General features: G+C 38.3%; 1 protein-coding gene across 1 annotated transcript in view; it reads left to right on the top strand.

Annotated features, from left to right (window-relative positions):
• The window catches only part of slc17a5 (solute carrier family 17 member 5), a 30,359-nt gene extending 9,681 nt beyond the window's left edge, over positions 1 to 20,678 (top strand). Inside the window, exons 4-11 of the mRNA XM_078541941.1 lie at positions 962 to 1,049; positions 1,760 to 1,846; positions 6,662 to 6,780; positions 10,772 to 10,930; positions 14,103 to 14,235; positions 16,499 to 16,646; positions 19,380 to 19,470; positions 20,096 to 20,678. Coding sequence (XP_078398067.1) covers positions 962 to 1,049; positions 1,760 to 1,846; positions 6,662 to 6,780; positions 10,772 to 10,930; positions 14,103 to 14,235; positions 16,499 to 16,646; positions 19,380 to 19,470; positions 20,096 to 20,215 — 945 coding nt within the window. The 3' untranslated portion in view covers positions 20,216 to 20,678. The remainder of the gene's footprint in view (positions 1 to 961; positions 1,050 to 1,759; positions 1,847 to 6,661; positions 6,781 to 10,771; positions 10,931 to 14,102; positions 14,236 to 16,498; positions 16,647 to 19,379; positions 19,471 to 20,095) is intronic.
• Positions 20,679 to 21,021: the final 343 nt, after the last annotated feature.

The raw sequence follows: 21,021 nt of genomic DNA, 5'->3' as shown, positions 1-21,021 counted from the left end.
TACACCACCACTATAAATGTTGTGAAATAATTAGAGCTTTGATCAGCCATAACTTAAAAAAGGTTTCTCTAATCTGAATGTTTTGGGGTATTCTCAACCTTAGCTATTAGAAATATTGCTACAATGTAGAATTCATTTTATAAATAAGGATGATATTTTGGATTCACTTTCTTCATTCCTAATAAATTATTATTGATCAGTATATGTGTAAATATGCATCGTTTTTTAAAAAATTCCTTTGATTTCTAGAATAAAAACAGAAAATGCTAGAAATACTCAGCAGGCCTGGCAAAACCTGTGGAGAGGGAAACAGAGTTGAGGTTTCGGGTTGATGATCTTTCATTGCAACAACAGTTCACATTTATATAATAATAAAAGTAGCAAAACATTCCAAGATGCTTCACTGGACCGTATTCAAACAAAATTTGACACCAAGCCAAAGAGACAGGTGACAGAGCTTGTAGATCTTGAGGGAGAGGCACAGAGATTTAGGGAGGGAATTACAGAGCTTAAGGACTAAACAGCTGAAAGTACAGCTGCTAATTCTGGGGTAGGAAATGTACAAGAGGCCAGAGTTCAAGCAAAGCAGAGTTCTTGGATTGCTTTGGAAGGTTATAGAGATCGAGAGGGGCAGGGAAAAAGCATTGGTACAGTTGAGCCTGGAGGTAACAAAGGCATCACTAAGCAGCTGGGCTGAGGCAGGAATGGAAATGAGTAATATTATGGAGGTGGAAGTGGGCTCCCTTGGTGATGGGGATGCTATTGGGTCAGTAGCTCAGCTTGGTCAAATAGAGTGGCAAAATTTTGATCAGTATAGTAGAGCCTGGATTGGCCAAGGACATGGATGGAATTGGTGGCAAATGAGTAGAGTTTAAATCAATGGATTTATTCTTCCCAATTTGGCTCTCAGTTAATTTAAAAGGTTGAACTTTTTCTTGTGTCTACTGTGATTATGTAATAGGGTGTGACCTTCCCTGCCATGCATGCAATGTGGGCTAAATGGGCTCCACCTCTAGAACGGAGCACACTCGTCAGTTTGTCATACGCAGGTGAGTTAATTCTATTAAAAACAAATTGTGTAGTACTCTGTTATTAACTTGCTGAAGGTGACACTGAGGGAGCAGAATTAACATTAGTAATAATGAAATTGTTGAAAAAATTGGGTCTGTATCGATTGCATATTCAGCTTATGTATCTGGTGTACTACCACTTCTTTTAAACAAGTATCCTGATCATATAGACGTTTAGTGTTTAAACAAAATAAGAAAATCACAAAACATAAAATCTTTGACCATTTGTTTTTTGTAATGGCTTGTATTTGCAAAGGGATCCTGATAATGAAATTCTTTAGTTGCCTCAGATGTTCCTGTTTAGTTTATGCCCAGTCAGTTCTAAGACCTAGCAACATTCCTTACCTGAACCACAGCATTAGATTCACTCCAAAAAGTAGCACGTGTTTCTAAATGAAAATGTAATTATATGTTTCTGGTTTTAGCCTCTTTGTGCCAGTATTTGTTCTGTGTATGATGACATTCAGAGTTTTAAATTTTTGTAGTGCAAAGTGTTCTGTTCAGTTCATATAAAGTGAAAATAAGACCTGTAGGATTGATGTTCACTCACATTGTGTAAATCTTGATAGACTGTTTACAAACTATTGAAATTGAATACTAATTTTAATGTAGCTTTACATCTGGTACCACCCTGAATACTTGTCATGTAGTGGAATGTTTTCTAAATCTTGAGTCTTATTACTTTCTAGGTGCTCAATTTGGAACAGTTGTTTCCCTCCCATTGTCTGGAATAATTTGCTATTACTTGGATTGGTCATATGTATTCTACATATTTGGTAAGATTTTATAACAGTCTAATTATAAACCATCTACATGCATTTTTTGAATATACTGCAAAATGCTTTGTTTGTAGTAATTGTAGTTAAAATTATGAGCTGTCCTTCAGATAGGAAAAAGGCCATGAGTAAAATGTTTTGTGGTAGTGCATATAATTCTGCAGCTTTATTTATATCTTCAGTCTAATTAGATCACTCTCTCTTACAACATTAAGCAAAAAATTAAGCCTTAATGTCAGAAGACAAATAATTGATGGTTTTTTTCTTTGTGTAACACCAATGAAAAGGTTCTTGGGACATGATTATGTATATATTTTTCATTTTCTCTTTCTAAACTTTAACTTTTATAATTCACTTAACATTTTTAAAATAATTGCTTAAATGAAATAGCATGGTTTCTAATGCATACTGCCAGTTAAAATTAATTAATAGCTACCTGCAGTACAGCAATGGCTATGATAATACGAACATACTAATTAGGAACAGGAGTGGGCCACTCAGCCCTTCGAGCCTGCTCCGCCACTCAATAAGATCATAGCTGATCTGATTGTAATCTCAACTCCACATTCTCGCCTACCTCAATAACCTTTCACCCCTTGGTAATCAGAATACCTCTGCCTTAAAAATGTTCAGACTTTGCTTTCACCGCCTTTTGAGGAAGAGAGTTCCAAAGACTCTCAACCCTCTGATACAACAAATTTTTCCACATCTCTGTCCTAAATGGGCAACCCCTTATTTTTAAACAGTGGCCCCTAGTACTAGATTTTCCCACAAGAGGAAACATCCATATCAACCTTGTCTAGACCCTTCTTATATGTTTCAATCAAGTTGCCTTTTACTCTTCTGAACTCCAGCGGATACCAGCCTAGCCTGTCCAACTTTTCTTCATATGACAATCTGCCCAATCCAGGTATTAGTTTAGTAAACCTTCTCTGAACTGCTTCCAATGCATTTATATCCTTCCTTAAATAAGGAGACCAATACTGGACACAGTACTCCAGATATAGTCTCACCAATGCTGTGTATAACTGAAGTGTAACCTCCCTACTTTTGTATTCAATTCCCCTCACAATAAATGATAACATTCTATTAGCCTTCCTAATTACTTGCTGTACCTGCATACTAGTCTTCTGCGATTCATGCACTGGGACATCTAGATCCCTCTACATCTCAGAGCTCTACAACCTCTCACCATTTAGATAATTTTTTTTTGCCAAAATGGACAATTTCATAATTTCCCACATTATACTCCATTTGCCAGGTCTTTGCCCATTCACTCAACCTACATATATCCCTTTGTAGCCTCTTTGTGTCCTCTTCATATCTTACTATCCTACCTATCTTTGTGTCATCAGCAAATTTAGCAACCATTCCTTTGGTCCATTCATCCAAGTCATTTATATAAATTGTAAAAAGTTGAGGCCCCAGCACTGATCCCTGTGGCACACCACTCGTTACATCTTGCCAACCAGAAAAAAAAACATTTATGCCTACTCTCTGCTTTCTGTTAGCTAGCCAATATTCTATCCATGCCAATATGTTATCCCTTACACCATGAGCTTTTATTTTTTGCAATAACCTTTGATGCGCACCTTATCAAATGCCTTCTGGAAATCATGGGTTCCCCTTTATCCACAGCATATATTACTTCTTCAAAGATCTCCAATAATTTGGTCAAACATGATTTCTCTTGCACAAAGCCATGTGACTCTGCCTGAATTTTTCCATGTGCCCTACTATAACAACTTTAATAACAGTTTCTAATATTTTCCCTATGACAGATGTTAAGCTAACTGGCTTGCAGTTTCCTGCTTTCTGTCTCCCTCCCTTTTTGAATAAAGGAGTCACTTTTGCTATTTGCCAATCGAATGGAACCTTCCCTGAATCTAGGGAATTTTGGAAAATTAAAATCAACACATCGACTATCTCATTAGCCACTTCTTTAAAACCCTAGGATGAAGTTCATCAGGACATGGGGACTTGTCAGCCTGCAGCTCCAGCAATTTGCTCAGTACCTCTTCCCTGAAGATTGTACTTTTCCCAAGCTCCTCCCTCCCATTTCCTGATTTACAGCTATTTCTGGGATGTTACATGTATCCTCTATAGTGAAGACCGATGAAAAATACTGGTTCAATTCGCCTGTCATCTCCATATTTTCCATTAATTTCCCCAGACTCACTTTCTGTAGGACCATTGCTCACTTTGTGTTAACACTTTTTTAAATATGCATAGAAACTCTTACTATCTGTCTTTATATTTCTAGCTAGCTTTCTCTTGTACTCTAATTTTTACTTACTTATCAATTTTTTGGTCATTCATTGCTGTTTCTTAAATTCTGTCCTATCTTCTGGCCTGTGTTATAGGCGAGGCCCCCCCAATTTGTTAACTGTGCAAATGGGACCTCAATTTTGCAATCCTCCTGGACGAGGAGAAATGAGCTGGCTCCCCTTCTTTATTCAACACCCTCAGTTGGTCGCAACAAGGTTAATTTAAAAGCGATCCCTTCCCCCGTGGATACCTTTTTCTAGTCCAAAGGTATTTATTTTTTAGAAGGGGCCAATTTAACCAAGCTTTCTTGAGTCAAAGAACGAGTATGTTTATTAGTTACTAAAAACCCGAGAAAAAATAATCAAAACGCATCACACATTCACACAGATCAGAAATGAGAAGATAAGAGTCTAAATGAAAGCTTAAAAAAATATGAATCAGTCTTTGGCTTGTCTGTGAGGCGTAAATGGCGGTACATTGTAGCTTTAAGTTGGGTGATTCCAGTAGAGCTGACTTTGGTAATTTCACAGTTGGTTTGGAGACACTTGGTTCTGCAGCATAGCTGAAGAGGCTGTCCTATTTCCTTTTTGATTGTGGCTTCTGCTGAGCCTTGCCTCCAGCAACAGAGAGAAAGAGACTTTGCCTGCAACTGCAGAGGTGACTAGTTGGTGGTCTTGTGCTGTGCCACTCACAGCACACGAGCGCACACTGCACTGTTCTGCAGTGAGTTTTTAACCCTTTTTTGTGTATTCCGGGAGAGGAAATAGTCATCTTCCATTCATATCAGAAATATTTACATATCCTGAGAAATGAATCAACAGGATTTTTGGGTGACTGCTGAGAAGTGCAAATCAGTCTTTTGTCTCTGCAACCACAAGAGATTAAAGTTCAGTCTTTTGCATCTTTCTTATCTCCCTTTCAAGTGTTACTGCTTGAAGAAGGCCATGGCATCTTTTTAGGTGTGATATTCCATGTTCTCTCAGGACAGGTCTGTCAGTATAATCCACATAGTAATTTTCCAGAAAGCAATCACTTTGCATTATCAGCCATCTTTTGTTCAGTGTCCCTGCTTGTATTACTTTAAAAACACACAAGTCTTCCTTAAAAAGTTCAATATACCCATAAGTAATTTGTGATGGTAATCAGCTTTTCACGGCACCTGCCACCTACCCTTGCACAATTATATGCCTTTTTTTAAGTTTAATACTATCTTTAATTTTTTTTGAATTAACCATGGCTAGTGGGTCCTCCCCTTGGAATTTTTCTTTCATGTTGGAATGTGTCTATTCTGTGTTTTCTGAAATATCCCCTTAACTGTCTGCCACTGCATTTCTATTGACCTAGCCGTTAACCTAATTTGCCAGTTCGCTTTAGTGCTTTCATGCCCTTGTAATAGCCCTTATTTAAGTTTAAAATACTAGTGTTGGGGCCCCTCTTCCCTCCCTCAAACTGAATGTACAATTCTGTCATATTATGATCGCTGCTACCTAAGGACTCCTTCACTATGAGGTCATTAATTAATCCTGTCCCGTTGCCTTGTTGCACAATACCAGGTCTAGTATAGCCGACTCTCCGGTTGATGTCAGAATGTGTTCTAAGAAACTATCCAGAAAACATTCTATGAATTCCTCATCTAGGCTACTGTTGTCCATCTGACTTTCCCAGTCTATATGCAGATTAAAATCCCCCAGGATTATTGCCATACCTTTCTGACCTGCCTCACTCACAGTCGCACCCTCCTGTCGCTGACCAAATCAGAAGACGCTATCCTAAGTGTTGTGACTGCCTCCTGGTACAAAGCATCCAGGTAATTTTCCCCCTCCCTGATGTGTCGCAGTGTCTGCAGCTCAGCCTCCATCTCAGTGATTCTGAGCCAAAGCTCCTCAAGCTGCAAACACTTACGGCAGGTGAGTTTGCCTTGGATCATGACTGATTGAATTAAGATTGAAGCTAAAATAAAGATTAAAAATTTTTTAAATATGTTTTTTTAAATTTGAGATTTATCATTATAATGGAGAAAGTTGACATTTCACTAATCTTAAATTGGCTTTTCAGGACCAGTGAGGGTGTTTAGGAGTTGTTACGAAGTTAGAATGTTGTTTACAAATTCGATTACTCCTTATTTAACAGGGTGCCGCTTTTTCCTAAGGGTTTTCACAGTAAGACAAACAGTGTACGAGTTGAAATTCTCATCATCTCACAAGGTTTTTCATTGCTTGCGGTCTGGGGATGCCTCAACAGGTACCCTCTGGAGAAGGGTAGAATAACTGGCAGCAACTTCTGGATTTCCATATTATTCTGCATTTTTGTGGACTCCTGAAGTTGCTGTCAGTTTCAGTGGAGTAATGATGACGAATGCTAATAATTTCACTGTCATTACCACTGCAAAATCCAGCCATTAGCAATTTCTATTATAACTGTGAATATGGTGGAAGAAGTTACAAATTGGTATGCACAGGTGTGTAAAATTTTTAATATATTAACAGATAGTTTTGGTGCATAGGTCCCCTACTGTTTGACATTTTAATAGCTTTTTTTTTTCGTAAGGTGCATTTGGAGTGGCATGGTGTCTGTTATGGTTCTTGTTGGCTAGTGACACACCAGAAACCCACACAACTATATCTAATGCTGAGCGAGAATATATCATCTCTTCACTTCGTGGCCAGGTAGGACATGCCCTGCCATTTGGAATAGTTGACTCAAGCTGAGCATATGGTTCAAATACTGTACCTTAGAGCTATCAAATCACTAAATTCTTTGTCAGCAGCTTAGTGTTTTCTGCACCTATACCAGAATAGGAAAATAATTTAGTTCTACTGTTAAAGCTTATAAAGACAATACAGTCTACCCTTTTGAGTATATGGAAGCATTGGAACAGGAGTAGACAACCTGGTCCTTCATGCCTGTTACACCATTCAGTCAGATCTTGGCTGACCTTTACCTGAACTGTATTGACCTGCCTTTGTTCTATACCCCTTGATACCTTTACCGAACAAAAATCTATCGTTTTTCATCTTTAAGTTTCAATTGATCCAACATCCACAGACTTTTGGGAAGGAAATTCCCACCATCCTTTGTGAGAAGTGTTTCCTGACAATCACCTCTAAATGGTCTAGCTCTAACTTTAATGTTATGTCCTATTGTTTTGGATTCTTCCAACAGAAGAAACAGTTTCTGTATCTACCTATCAAATCATTCAATCATCTCAATTCAATCAGCCCTCAGTCTTTTATTTCAAAATAATCCAAACCAAGCTATTCCAACCTGTTTTATAATTTAACACTCTAAGTCCTAGTATAGTTCTGATGAATCAGTGCTGTAACCCATGTAAGGTCAGTATATCTTCCCTGAATTGTGATGCCCAGAATTTAATGTAGTACTTCAGATGGGGTCTAACTAAGGCTCTGTACAACTGAAACATTAATTCCTCACTTCTGAACTCCAGACAAAACACTCCATTATCCTGTTTGATTACATATTCTATGTTTGTAATTAATATACACAGCAACAAACACACATCTCCCTAGTTTCCCTTGAGCTGCTTTCTTGAACTGCTGCATGTATTGAAGGAACTCCCAAAATACATTAGGGAGTTCCAGGATTTTGATCCAGCAGCAATGAAGGGTAAATGCCCCAAGTTGAGATGACATGTGGCTTGGAGCAGAAGTTGATGATGGCGATGTTCCCATGCACCTGTTACCCTTCTCAGGTGGTGGAGGTCACAGGTTTGGGATGTCTTATCAAAGAATTCTTGGCGAGTTGCTGCAGCAGCATGTTGATAGTACATACTGCAGCCTTGGTGCACCAGTGCTGGAAGAAGTGAATGTTTGAGGTGGCAGATGGGCTGCTGATCAAATGGGCCACTTTGTCTTGGATGTTGAACTTCTTGGGAGTGTTGTGCACCTTCACTCATTCAGGCAAGTGGAAAGTATTCCATCACACTCCTGACTTGTAGGTCATGGAATCAGGAGGTGGGTTACTTGTCACAGAATACCCAGCCCCTGACTTGCTCAAGTAGTCACAGCATGTATGCAGCTTGTTCAGTTGAGTTTCTGGTCAATGGCAACTCCAGGATGTTGATGGGGGAATTTGACAATAGTAACAATAATAACTTATATTTGTATGGTGCCTTAAAGTAATAAAATGTCACAAAATGTGACAGTGACCCATAAGGAGATATTACGTCAGATGACCAAAAGCTTGGTCAAAGAAGAGAGACTGTTGGAGATTACAGCAAGAGAGAGGAGCGAGGCCATGGAGGGCTTTGGAAACATGTATGAAAATTTTAAAATCAATATTTGATGATGGGGGAAATTGGCAATAGTAACTCAAACAACTTATATTTTTATAGAGTTTTTAATGTAATAAAATGTCCCAAGGCACTTAACATGAGCGTTATGAAACAAAGTATGACACCGAGCCACAAAAGGAGACATTAGGTTAGATGGTTTAAAGAGTGTCTTAAAGGAGGAAAGTGAAATAGAGACACAGGAAGGTGTAGGGTGGGTATTCCATAGCTTAGGGCTTTATGGTTGCCTGACTGTTAGCCAATGTAAGTTAGCGAGCATAGGGGTGATAGGTGAAAGAATCTTGGTGCAAGTTCAGATATGGGCAGCAGAGTTTCGGATGACCTCAAGTTTACAGAGGGTAGAATGTGAGAGAACAGCCAGGAGTTCATTGGAATAGTCAAGTCTAGAGATAATGAAGGCATGAATGAGCATTTCAACAGCAGATGAGCTGAGTTGGGGTGAAGTTGGGCAGTGCTATAGAGGTGGAATTAGGCGGTGTTATTGATGGACAAATATGTGATCGGAAGCTTATCTCGGGGTCAAATATGACACCGAGGTTGCAAGCAGTCTGGTTTGGTTTCAGATTATTGCCAGGGAGTTGGTAACTTGGGAATGGAATTTGGAGTGGGGACAATAGCTTCAGCCTTCCCAATATAAAATTGAAGGAAATTTCTGCTGTATACTGAATGTTGGATAAATGGTCTGATAATTTAGCAATGGGGAGGAGTCGAAAGAGGTGGTGGTGAGGTAGAGCTGAGTGTCGTCACCATACATGCAAAAACTAATGCTGTGCTTTTGGATGACGTCGCCAAGGGGCAGCATGTAAGTACGGAATAGGAGGGAGCCATGGATAGATCCTTGAGGGACACCAGAGGTAATGGCTGGAGGACTGGGAAGAGAAGCCATTGCAAGTGATACCCTGGCAATGATTAGATTGGTAAGAGTGGAACTGAGGAGAGAGAGTCCCAACTGGATGCCAGTGAAGAGTTGTTGGAGGAGGTCAGTGTGATCAGCCATGTCAAAGACTGCAGATAAGTTAAAAGGGATGAGGAGTGATGGTTAATGCCATTCAGTGTCAAAGGGAGATGGTAGACACTCTTGTTGGAAATGGTCATTACATGGCACTTATCTGGCACAAATGTTACTTGCCACATCAGCCCGAACCTGGATGTTGTCCAGGCTTTGCTGCATGCGAGCATGGACTGCTTCGTTATCTGAGGAATTGTGAATGGAACTGAACATTGCAAATCATCAGCGAACAACCCCACTTCTGACCTTATGACGGAGGTAAGATCTTGGACTAAGCAGCTAAAGATTTTTAGGATGATGATGCTGCTGCCCTGAGGAGCTCCTGCATTGATGTCTTGGGCCTGAGATTATTAGCCTCCACAATCATCTTTCTTTGTGTTGGGCTTAATGTCAAGAGTGGTGGCTGTGGAATTCAGCTCATTTTGCAATACGGTCATCCAAAACTCTGCTGCCCATATCTGAACTTGCACCAAGATTCTTTCACCTATCACCCCTATGCTCGCTGACTTACATTGGCTAACAGTCAGGCAACCTAAGCTATGGAATACCCTCCCTACACCTTCCTGTGTCTCTATTTCACTTTCCTCCTTTAAGACACTCTTTAAACCATCTAACCTAATATCTCCTTTTGTGGCTCGGTGTCATACTTTGTTTCATAACACTCATGTTAAGTGCCTTGGGACATAAGTGGTCTTAGCAGAGCCTAAACTTAACATCAGTGAGCAGGTTATTGGTGAGCGAATGCTGCCTGATAGCACTGTAGACAACTCCTTTCATCACTGTGCTCATGGTTGGGAATAGGCTGATATGATGGTAATTGGCTAGGTTGGACTTGATTGGCTTTTTGTTGACAGGGCATACCTGGGCAATTTTTCAGGGTGTGTGAATTACATTTCTGGTTAAGCTGCCTCTACAATACGGCTGATGGTGTGTTCCTTCCTTTGGAAAGAGTTTTGTAGATATTGATCCCAACACTAAAGAGACAGACCAAAGATTATCTTGTCATGAATTAGTAGTTAAACAATCTTGGTAAGACTGAACTAAGACTCGTGCTTATCATGAAGTGGGGAAAATTATTTCTATTCAACTGTTCTTAAAGAGTTGTTTTTTTTATTCCTATATTAAAACACAGAGCAAGATTTAAAAGAAAACACTAGAACTGTCTAAACTTAAAATGAAATCTTACTTAGTAGAAAGGTTAAGGAAATAGTCAAGAATAATGTTCAGTTCCAGATAGTTGTAGCACTCCGAGTTGCAATGTTACTACATGCATTTAAATAGCATTTAGGTTGTTTTCTCCTTCAATTTTAATAATTTCTCTTTTGTTTTATTTATATAGCATTCTTTCAAGAATTATGTGCCCTGGGGATCTCTATGGAAATCTTTGCCGCTCTGGGCTATAATTGTTCCTCATTTTTGCTACAACTGGACTTTTTACACATTATTAACACTGCTGCCAACATACATGGAAGAAATTCTACAATTCGACATTAAAGAGGTAAGTCCTGAACAGCTTAAATGCAGCCTGAGCAGTGTTTTTGCTAAATTTGGAGCAAACAATGAAACAATAGTGTAACAAAATTATCTTCTACCCCTGGTCGCTTTTAAGTTATGCTGTGCTTTGAGAAAAATTACAATATATATAAGATATTGGTTTTGTTAAATGATTTTTACACCATGCTGTCAGTAAAACTGATCCATCACCACTCATTTTACTGACAGTAATGAAGTTCATGTTTATTTATTTGACTCAGATCATTCCAATACCAATTTAGCCCAAAATTATAAGCTTCCAGTGTTATTCCCTGTCATAATTTTTCAGGTTTTGCACCAGCTATGCTCTTTAGTATTATCAATCACTCTTGGAAGTGGACCTCAAATACCCTGTGGTCTATTTAACTGCCTGGTATCTAGTTGGCCAAGAAGAGAAAATAGAGGGCAGTGAATCCTGCACCTTTGCAGTCCAATATCTTCATCTGCAACAAATGGGGCAGAGACTGCCATGCTAGAGTGGTACCTCTGAGCCACACTAGGCATTGTTTAACACAGTTGACCACCAAGGCGCAAACCATTGTCTCATGAGATGGAAGGCTGCCAAAGAGATCTAGTCCACATTTAAGATATCAATGCAGAACAATTTTAAATATTAGAAAGGGAGTAATTTCCGAGGGTAATCAGTTTATAGAAACAGCAGGAACATCGGAACATGAGTAGCCTCATTTAACTCCAGGAGCTGTTTTCCCCATTCAATGAGATCATGGCTGATCTGTGACCTAACTCTATATACTTGCCCTTGCCCCATAACCCTTAATACCTTTAGTTAGCAAAAAATTTGTTAGTCTCAGATTTAAGGTTAATTGATCTAGCATCAATTGCCATTTGTGGAAGAAAGTTCCAAACTTCGACCACCTTCTGTGTGTGTTTTACCTAACTTCACTCCTAATAAGTCTGTCTCTAATTTTTAGACTATGGCCCCTAGTCTTAGACTCCTGAACTAGTGGAAATAGTTTCTCCCATCTGTTCCCCTTAATATCTTAATTGTTGATCAAATATCCCTTAATCGGTGTATATTCTGGAGAATACAACCCTAGTTTGTGTAATCTGTCCTTGTAATTAAACCCTTAGAGTCGAGGTATCATCCTGGTAAATTTACGCTGAGCTGCCTCAAAGGCCAGTATAGCCTTCCTAAGGTGCCTAGAACTTCTCTCAGTACTCCAGCTGTGGTCTAACATGGCTTTAAATAGCTGGAGCATCATGTCTACTCCTTTGTAGTCTAGTCGTTTTAGATATAAATCTCAGCATTGCATTAGCCATTTTAAAAATTATTTTCTGTAGCTGCCCATGACATTTTAATGATCTGTGTCTAATGATTGATGTACATGGACCCCCAAGTATCTTTGGACCGCCACTGTTTTTGGCTTCTCGCATTTAGAAAGTACTCTGTTCTATCCATTGTAGGTCCTGCCTTTTTATATGTATGTGTATATATGAACTTGAAGATGTGGCAAACAGTAAGGATACCGATCAACTGCAACAGGGCATGGTTAAGCTAGCAGAATGGGTACAAGTGGCAGGTTGAATTTAACCTTAATTAAGAGAATTTTGGCAGAAGGAATAGGGAAAGGCAATATAAACTTTATGGCACGACTCTAAAGAATATGCAGGAACTGGGGGTTCAAATACATAGATCTTTGAAGGTGGCAGGACAAATTGAGAGATTGGTTAGCAAAGCATATGGGATCTTGGGCATCATAAATAGGAGTATTGAGTACAAAAGTAGGGAAGTTATGCTGAACCTTTATAAAACTCTGGATAGGCCACAACTAGAGCATTGCATCCAGTTCTGGTCACCACACTTTAGAAAGGATGTGTGGGTCCTCGAGAGGGTCCAGAGGAGGTTTACCAGAATGGTTTCAAGGATGAGGCAATTTAGCTACAAAGTTAGGTTGTTCTCCTTGGAGCAAAGGAGATTGGGAGATTTAGGTAAAGTAAACAAAGGAAAACGATTCCCATTAGCTAATGGTACAAGAACTAGGGAACATAAAGTTAAGGTTTTGGACAAGAGATACGGGAAGATGTGAGGAAGAACTTTTTAATGCAACGTGTGATCATGTCCTGGAACTACTATCCATGAAGGTGGTGGAACTGGAGATGATCAATGATTTCAAAATGAAATAGAATGGGCATTTGAGGAAAATAAACTTAATGACTCTGACTCTAAAAGCGAATGACCTCACTTTGCAAATGTAAGGAAGCTTTTTCATTTAACTAATCATTGGACTGCAGGATACAAGTGCTAAATCAGCAAGCTCCAAGGGAGGTCCCAAATGTTATTCCAAATCTAAAGTAATTGATGCTTTGTTAATTAATCACTTTAAAATTGTTATGTGAATACCCAAATAATTCTTCATACAACCTGATTTTTTTGCACCATGCTGAGCAACATCCCGACATAACCTTGTGCTCATCCAAAACTCTGTTGCCTATACCTTAACTTGCACCAGATTCTATTCACCCAATATCCTTGTGCAAGCTGGCTCCTAGTCTGGCAACTCCTTAAGTTTAAAATTCTCATCTTTGTTTTCAAATTCTTTCATGGCCTTGCCTCTCTCAATTTCTCAATCCTCCTCTAGCCCTACAAGCCTTTGAGATCTCTGTGCTCCTCCAATTCTTACGCATCCCTGATCTTAATTGCCTCCACCATTGGCAACAGTGCTTTCAGCTGCTTAGGCCCTAAGCTCTGGAATTTCCTTCCTAATCCTCTCCACCTCTCTCTCCCCTCCTTTCAGATGCTCCTTAAAACCTACCTCTTTGACCAAGCTTTTAGTCATCTGTCCTCATCTCTTTCTAAGGCTCGATGACAAATTTTGACTAATGCTGTTGAACTGCCTCGGGATATTTTGCTACTTTAGCAATTTATGTAGCACCTTCATCTTGTTATAGGTGAGCAGTGCAATTTGAATTACTATTATAGATTTTTATCTGATAGAAATTTGACCTTTGCTTGAGGATAGTTTCCCTTGGAAGATTGTTTGGGGTAAAGTCCATTATGGGCAAATTCTGCAATTCATTCTTTGGATGAACATTACTTCTTGTTATGTTCTTATACTCATGTTTAATGTGCTACAGAATTTTGTACTGCAATATAGCTAATCGCTCTGTTTATGTAGAATGGCTTTTTATCTGCCCTACCGTATCTCTTCTGTTGGATGGTGATGATCATTGCTGGGTTGATTGCTGATTGCCTGATAAAAAAACATAATTTTACCACATCTGCTGTTCGTAAAATGTGCACCATAATAGGTAAGGTGTTTCAAATTATTATTTTTTATGGCTGAAGACAATCCTGAGACATTTATTTTTAAAAGCTGATATAAAAAGTGCTGACAGTGCAAACATGTTGGTTCAGAATATAACAGTAATTGGGACTCCAATAACCCTAGATGACATTAAGGAAAAAAGTTTAAAATTAGATTTATTAAGCTGCTGGAGTCTTTTTAAAAAGGACTTCACTGACATTGTAGGCAGTAGAAATGCAATTGGCATGTGGATGGGTTTATTGAAAGATTCCACATTGCCAGCATAATGAAACAAAGGATGGTGTTTGATTGATAATTTGCTTAAAATAGGACATTATAGGCAGCATTTCCAAATTTGCGCACAATACATAAATAGGAGGCAGCGTAAATGAACAGTGGAACACATTTTGATGGACCTTTGAGATGATTGGCCACTGGGTGGAGTTGCAATTCAGTGCGCAGCTTTGATTCTGGAAGTAAGGAACCAAATAGAGGAGCATGTGCTAAATGGGACAGTAATCCAGGAAGAGCTTCAGGGGTTGTTATGTGTAAATTAATGAGACCATTAACTAGTGTTTAGTAGTCGTTTCCTTTCTAAATAAAATAAATAAGGAGTGAATAAGCATTAACAGAGTTTGATTATAAATCAAAAAAGCCTATATTGTTGCTATATATGTCACTGCTCAGACCCTATCTGATCAATTTTGTGGCCAGAATTGACTAGGAATAGGAAGAGAAGTCAGCTGAAACTTTACCAGAGTTCATAAAGCCGTGGAATAAATTATTAAGAAAAACCTTTGAAACGGACAACGTAAGTTAGTTTGCAACAATTAGCTGTATTTTGGAGAAGGAGGAAGGGGATGTTGAATAGGTGGGGATGATCCATTGAAAAGGGACGGTCATTTAGGTCTAGTGGCATTTAGAGCTTATACTCCTCTGGGATAACAATTTGCATGATTGATATCACATGGTTGCAAATAGATGTGTGAAATATGAGTTTAAAGGGTTTAATTATAGGATGGTTTGCATAATCTTGGCTTGTGTTCCCTTGAATTTAGAAGATTAAGGGATGATCTAATTCAATGATTCTCAAAATTTTTTGTTTGAAGGACTGTTTTTCAAATGGATTAATAATCATCATCTAAATTGGCGGGGGGGAAATGGCACCCAGGTCAAATTTGTATTTTGGCATCCTTTCTCTGAGTTTAAATATGTAGTAACTAAATGTATTTTTCAAACAAAAACTATCATCTTGAACAAGGCTGAATTCGCCTGATGTCCACTACCATTCTTGGTAACCACAGGTCTACCTGGAGATCTTATGCCACTCTCAGCACTCCTCCATGCACCTCTCCTAGGTGAGAGCCAGCCCGCTTAGCACTGCACACAGGGTAGCTGCACTGTGCTCCCACAGCCACGGCTCATTCACCTACCCTTGATCATGGTGCCTTGGTACCCATAAGGCCAACCCTGCTAAGTAAGCACTTTCATAAATCATAGACTCATAGGAAAGTCTCTACAGGCCCCCAGGTGTATGCAGACCCCAGTTCGAGAATCACAGATTTAGTTGAGGTACTTGAAATAAAATGATTCAGTGGGATAGAGGACAGAAAATATAAACTTAGCCTAGGTAATGCCTTCCAGCATCATCTCGATGTGAAGTTTCATCATAAACTTTACAATGGCCATCCGCCTTCAGTGTGATGGAACCATCTATGCAATTCAGCTTGCACCAGCAACCTTGTCGGTCCAGGCATCTAAATTCAAATGGGTTTAATCACCACTAACTAAATCAAGACTTTCATGTCAAGGGCTTTGCAAATAGTTATGTCAAATCTCTATGGCTCTTATTACTGGAGCATGGTTTGAAGGAAGTTCTATTGCTTTTGTGAGTCCTAAACAAGAAGGACAACTGTTTGTTCATGTGCGTTATACGCCACAAGATAAAGATCAAAATGACCTTGTCTTTCTCAGCACAGTTCTAAAGGACTATGTCCAAATTGGTATCTGCTACATATTGACGTTAATCAACAGTTGGATCATTGACCTTTATATCTCCACTGATTGCCTTCAAATTCACCTCCAGATATATGCAGAGCTATAAACCTGTACTTAAAGGCACCTACCACCATACCCTATTGGTTAATTCATTAGCAGAAGTAACCTAGAATCTTAAATGAGTACAACAACAACCCTAGCACCTGCAAAAGGATTGTTACAATTCCTTGTTTTCAATAATTACAGTAATAACCTTTGTTTTGATTTAGGTATGATCGGACCTGCAATTTTCCTTGTTGCTGCTGGACATATAGGCTGTAACTACATAATGGCTGTGCTATTTTTAACAATATCTTCTGCGTTGGGAGGCTTTAGCATGTCTGGATTCAATATTAATCATTTGGACATTGCCCCATCGTAAGTGAATTAGTCTAAACTATTAACCTGTGGTTTATTTATTCTGCTGCTGAAAAGCAAAATAATTTTCCATGTGTTTTTCTTTAATCTCCCCTTTACAATGAAGAAATCTGTGAAAAAACATTTATAAATTGCTTCCTCTCCTCTTAAGGTGGATAAGAATGACCTGGGTGACATCCTCCCTCTTATTTCCTTTTGTCTTTGATCATTGGCAGATTTTTCCGAATTGCAATGATCAATAACTTGTAAATACATAAACTACATGCATCAATGTATCTTTTCAATCATTTAATCCTATTTATTCTGCTTCATTTAATACAGAAGTAATGTCAAGTTTGTTGGTATTGACATGAAATCAGACTAATTTTCAATTACCTGTGAAAACACTAACAGGATGTTCAAATTTGTTGAGTAGCAAAATAAATGTGCTGCTCTTATTGAGTTGGATCTGCCTCATCTTCCTGTTCAATAGTTGTTCCTTTAATTTCTTGCTGTGCAATAAGTACTATTTTGGCGGGATGGGGTGAGAGCAGGAATTTGTCCACTCTTTATGGATTGTAGTACTTTACCTCATACAGACTGTGTGACCATTATGCTGGCTTTTAGTTATTACCCAAGAAGGTACATATTTGCACACAAGGAGCAGAGAACCTGACCGGTGATCCTCCTAATATGGAAGATACAGCACAAAATACAGCCTTCAGGCTCACATTGTCCTCGATAATTTGGTAGTTTTTCTTCCAATACAGCATCTGGATATCTACCACCTATTTCAAAATTTCCTCCCAGTTTTCAACAAGAAGCACCAACCTTACAGCTTCTGAAATTTCTAGAGTGATTGATGGAAAGCACAGTTGCCTCTGATACCTGCCTTGCCTTTATATATTAGACAGGAAATTTGGCATTGTTACGAGAATAGTTCACAAGCATTGATGCTGCCCATTACAGATGGATGCAGTGGCCAATCCAACCTCAAGTTCACAGCCATTGCAGAGATAATTTCCCAATCTCTAGGTATGAGGCTGACCAAAAATAGATCACATGGTAACTTTTCAAAATAGTTGTCTTAAAATTCAACTTGAGCCAATGTCATTATTATATGTCATAGTATTAGCACTTTGGAACCTTTCCATTTTCAAGCTTCTTTATGCATTCTCCCTGTTTCCTTGTTGCAATGTCAGCTGTGGCTCAATTGGTAGCTTACAGTGTTATATTCCTGGGATGAAGGGGTTGTCTTATGAGGAAAGGTTGAGCAAAAAGTTGAACCTATGTTCATTGACGTTTAGAAGAATGAGAGGTGATCGTACTGAAACGTAAAAAATTCTGAAGGAGCTTGACAAGGTAGATGTGAGAAGATGTTTCCCCTTGTTTGGAAGCCTAGAACTAGGGGACATAGTTCAAAATAAGGGGTCTCCCATTTAAGCTGGAGATGAGGAGGAACTTCTTCTCTCAGAATTTAGTTAGTCTGTGGAATTCTCTATCCCAGAGAACAATGGAGGCTGGCTCATTGAATATATTCAAGGCTGAGTTAGACAGATTTTTGATCTACAAGGAGCTGGGTGTTATGGGAGGCAGGCAAGAAAGTGGAATTAAGGCTATAATCAGATCACCCATGACTTTATTGAATGGCAGAGCAGGCTCATAGACCCAAATGGCTTACTCCTGCTAGTTCTTATGTCCTTTTGGTACCCGTTTATGGATTTCAGCAGGACTTAAGGTACTGTGACTTTCTACTAGGACAGCGAAAGCAGAGACTTAATGAGTTTTATTTCTAACTGTGAATGATGTTGAGTGAATAAGGGTCAGAGCACAGAAGATTTGATAAACTATTTAAAATCTTGAAAGTTTTAGATCTTTCTGGCTAAAGGATCAAAAACCAGAGAGCACCGATTTAAAGTAATTGACAAAAAAAGGCAACATGAAGAAATACATATTCATGCAACTAGGCATAAAGATTTGGAATGCATTGCCTAATATGATGGTGGAAACGGATTCAATAGTAGCCTTTCAAAGGGAATTGGGTTAAAAACTAGAAGGAAAAATATTCAGGGATGTGGGAAAGAGTAGGGATTGGGACCAACTGGATTGCTCTTTGGAAGTGCCTGCGCAGACTCCTTTTGTATTATACTATTCTATATAATTATATGATTTCCTCTGGTCATAGAATAAAGAGAAAGATGAGATTTTTTTTTTAGAGGGTTGTTGGAGCATGGAATGGTTTGTCACATGAAGTGATTGAGGAAGAGACCATTACATGTTTTTAAAGGAAAATTGGATAAATATTTGAGGAAGAGTCAGGTCAGCAGAGTTTATTATAATTGCTGTAATAAAGAATTTGGTATAGATATGATGGTCTGACTGGCCTCTGCCTGTGTTTTTAAACATTTATAGTTCTCTGAACTTCTCTCATCTCTCCATAGGATGCTAAAGTAGCCCTCATCTAGCTGTCCACTGTTCAACATGGTTTGGATTGGAAGCTGACTGAAGCTCTGTTCCTCCCACTATGAGGCACATAGCATTTAGTGTTCCAATGTTCATTGGCACAGTACCACCCAATCCACAGTCTGCTATTGGTTAACTACAGAACCAAACTGGTGTTGGAGTCTGTGCCTCCCAATCAGCAATTACACTATTGATAACATTTTGGGGGAGAGGTGGAAATATTTAACTTTTTTGTTATTTTTGTGTGCAAATTCATCATAGAAGTTAAATTAAATGCTTAATCATTACCAGGTATGCAGGAATTTTACTTGGAATCACAAATACATTTGCTACTATCCCAGGAATAGTAGGACCCATTATTGCCAAAGCCTTGACATACAATGTAAGTATACGTTTCGATATATCCTTACCAAGTGAAAAACTTTGCAAATTTTCTCATCAAGGAAACTATTTTGGCCTGCATTTGCTTGTTTGGAAACAGTGTTTGGTTGTTCCAAAGGAATCCCTGGGCCAGTAAAATATTATGTCTTGACCTGTATGTCATAGTGATAGGCAAAAATACTTAATATTTCAGAGAACATATCACATGGGTAGCTTTAGAATTTGGTACTGTTTATTGAAATGGTCTTGAAAATGCCCTCAAAATAATTAACCAGATTGAAATATCAACTGTGATGTGGAAAACTACATTTGTGCATTAAGTATAACTGTGTCCTGAACAAAACATCATGATTTATCATAAAGAAATATGTTTCTAATTTGATAGAATGCAAGACTATCCAATGAAGGATTTCCTCTGTACATAATGAATAATGAAATCATAAGCTGTGCAGAGTATTAATTTATAATATATTTAGCATGCAAGGGAAATGATGGTGTCTTCTCTGATACTGACATTGTTAATAACAAGTGAATTTGCCTGCACATTTTATATTAATACACGGTGTGCATATGTTTCTCTAAATCAGAATTAGTGTTCATTTTTATTTTTCCTTTTTACTCCACAGCATACAATTGCACAGTGGCAAACTGTATTCTACATTGCTGCTGCTATTGATGTATTCGGTGCTATATTTTTCACCATTTTTGGGAAAGGTGTAGTCCAGCCCTGGGCAATTAATCACTGAACATTTCTCCTGTGACCTTTTGTACCTTTTGCTTTGATCATGTGATCTGAAAGTGCCTCCATTGTTTTATTGCCATATGACCTGGACTGATTGTTTCACATTGCTGAGGTTTCCTTTTATTACTACCAACAATAATTACCAGATAATCTAATTGTATTCCTTTATCCTGCTTAATCCAAGGATTCTGTGACTATTCAAAAAGAAGCTACCAAAGCATTTTTTAGCTCATGATTGTGTGTAAATTTTAAAAGCTGAAACCGAATAGCATCCACAATATTCAAACTGTCAGTAAATTAATTTAATGAAGAATTAAATAGACTATTTGTGATAAATCATCTATTTAGTCAGCATTATTAGATACCAATTTTTATTCCCGGTGTAAAATGTGATGTCAAAAGTCAGAAAATGTGATGTCCTGGTGACAAGAATCATTTTGAATAAACAGTGCCTTTAATCTGCAGAATTTCTTAATCTAAGCATCTTGAATCGCACAATTGTATATAACTATAATTGCAGTCTAATCTGTCAATGTATAAACAAATGGGTCCAGCGGAACGCTGCCATGATGGATGTGGATCATTAAACTGAAGAGAAAGATGGCACCAAGCTAAAATAAATGATTTGCACAAACATAATAAAAAAGGAAATCCATCAGGCTGGTAGAATTTAATATATACGTTTATATATGTATTCACATTGAAAAAAAAATGAATATTCGGAAAGTAGGTTCAAAAAGGGAGTATGAAAGAAAATAAACAATGACAGACATGTATACTTGTTAAATGAATACTTTGTATCCACAACAG

The sequence above is a fragment of the Cetorhinus maximus genome, chromosome 5 (genome assembly GCF_964194155.1).
Source record: "Cetorhinus maximus chromosome 5, sCetMax3.hap1.1, whole genome shotgun sequence".
NCBI lineage: Eukaryota > Metazoa > Chordata > Chondrichthyes > Lamniformes > Cetorhinidae > Cetorhinus > Cetorhinus maximus.
The sequence above is the reverse complement of the archived record's forward strand: the minus strand, read 5'-3'. Positions and strand labels throughout refer to the sequence as shown.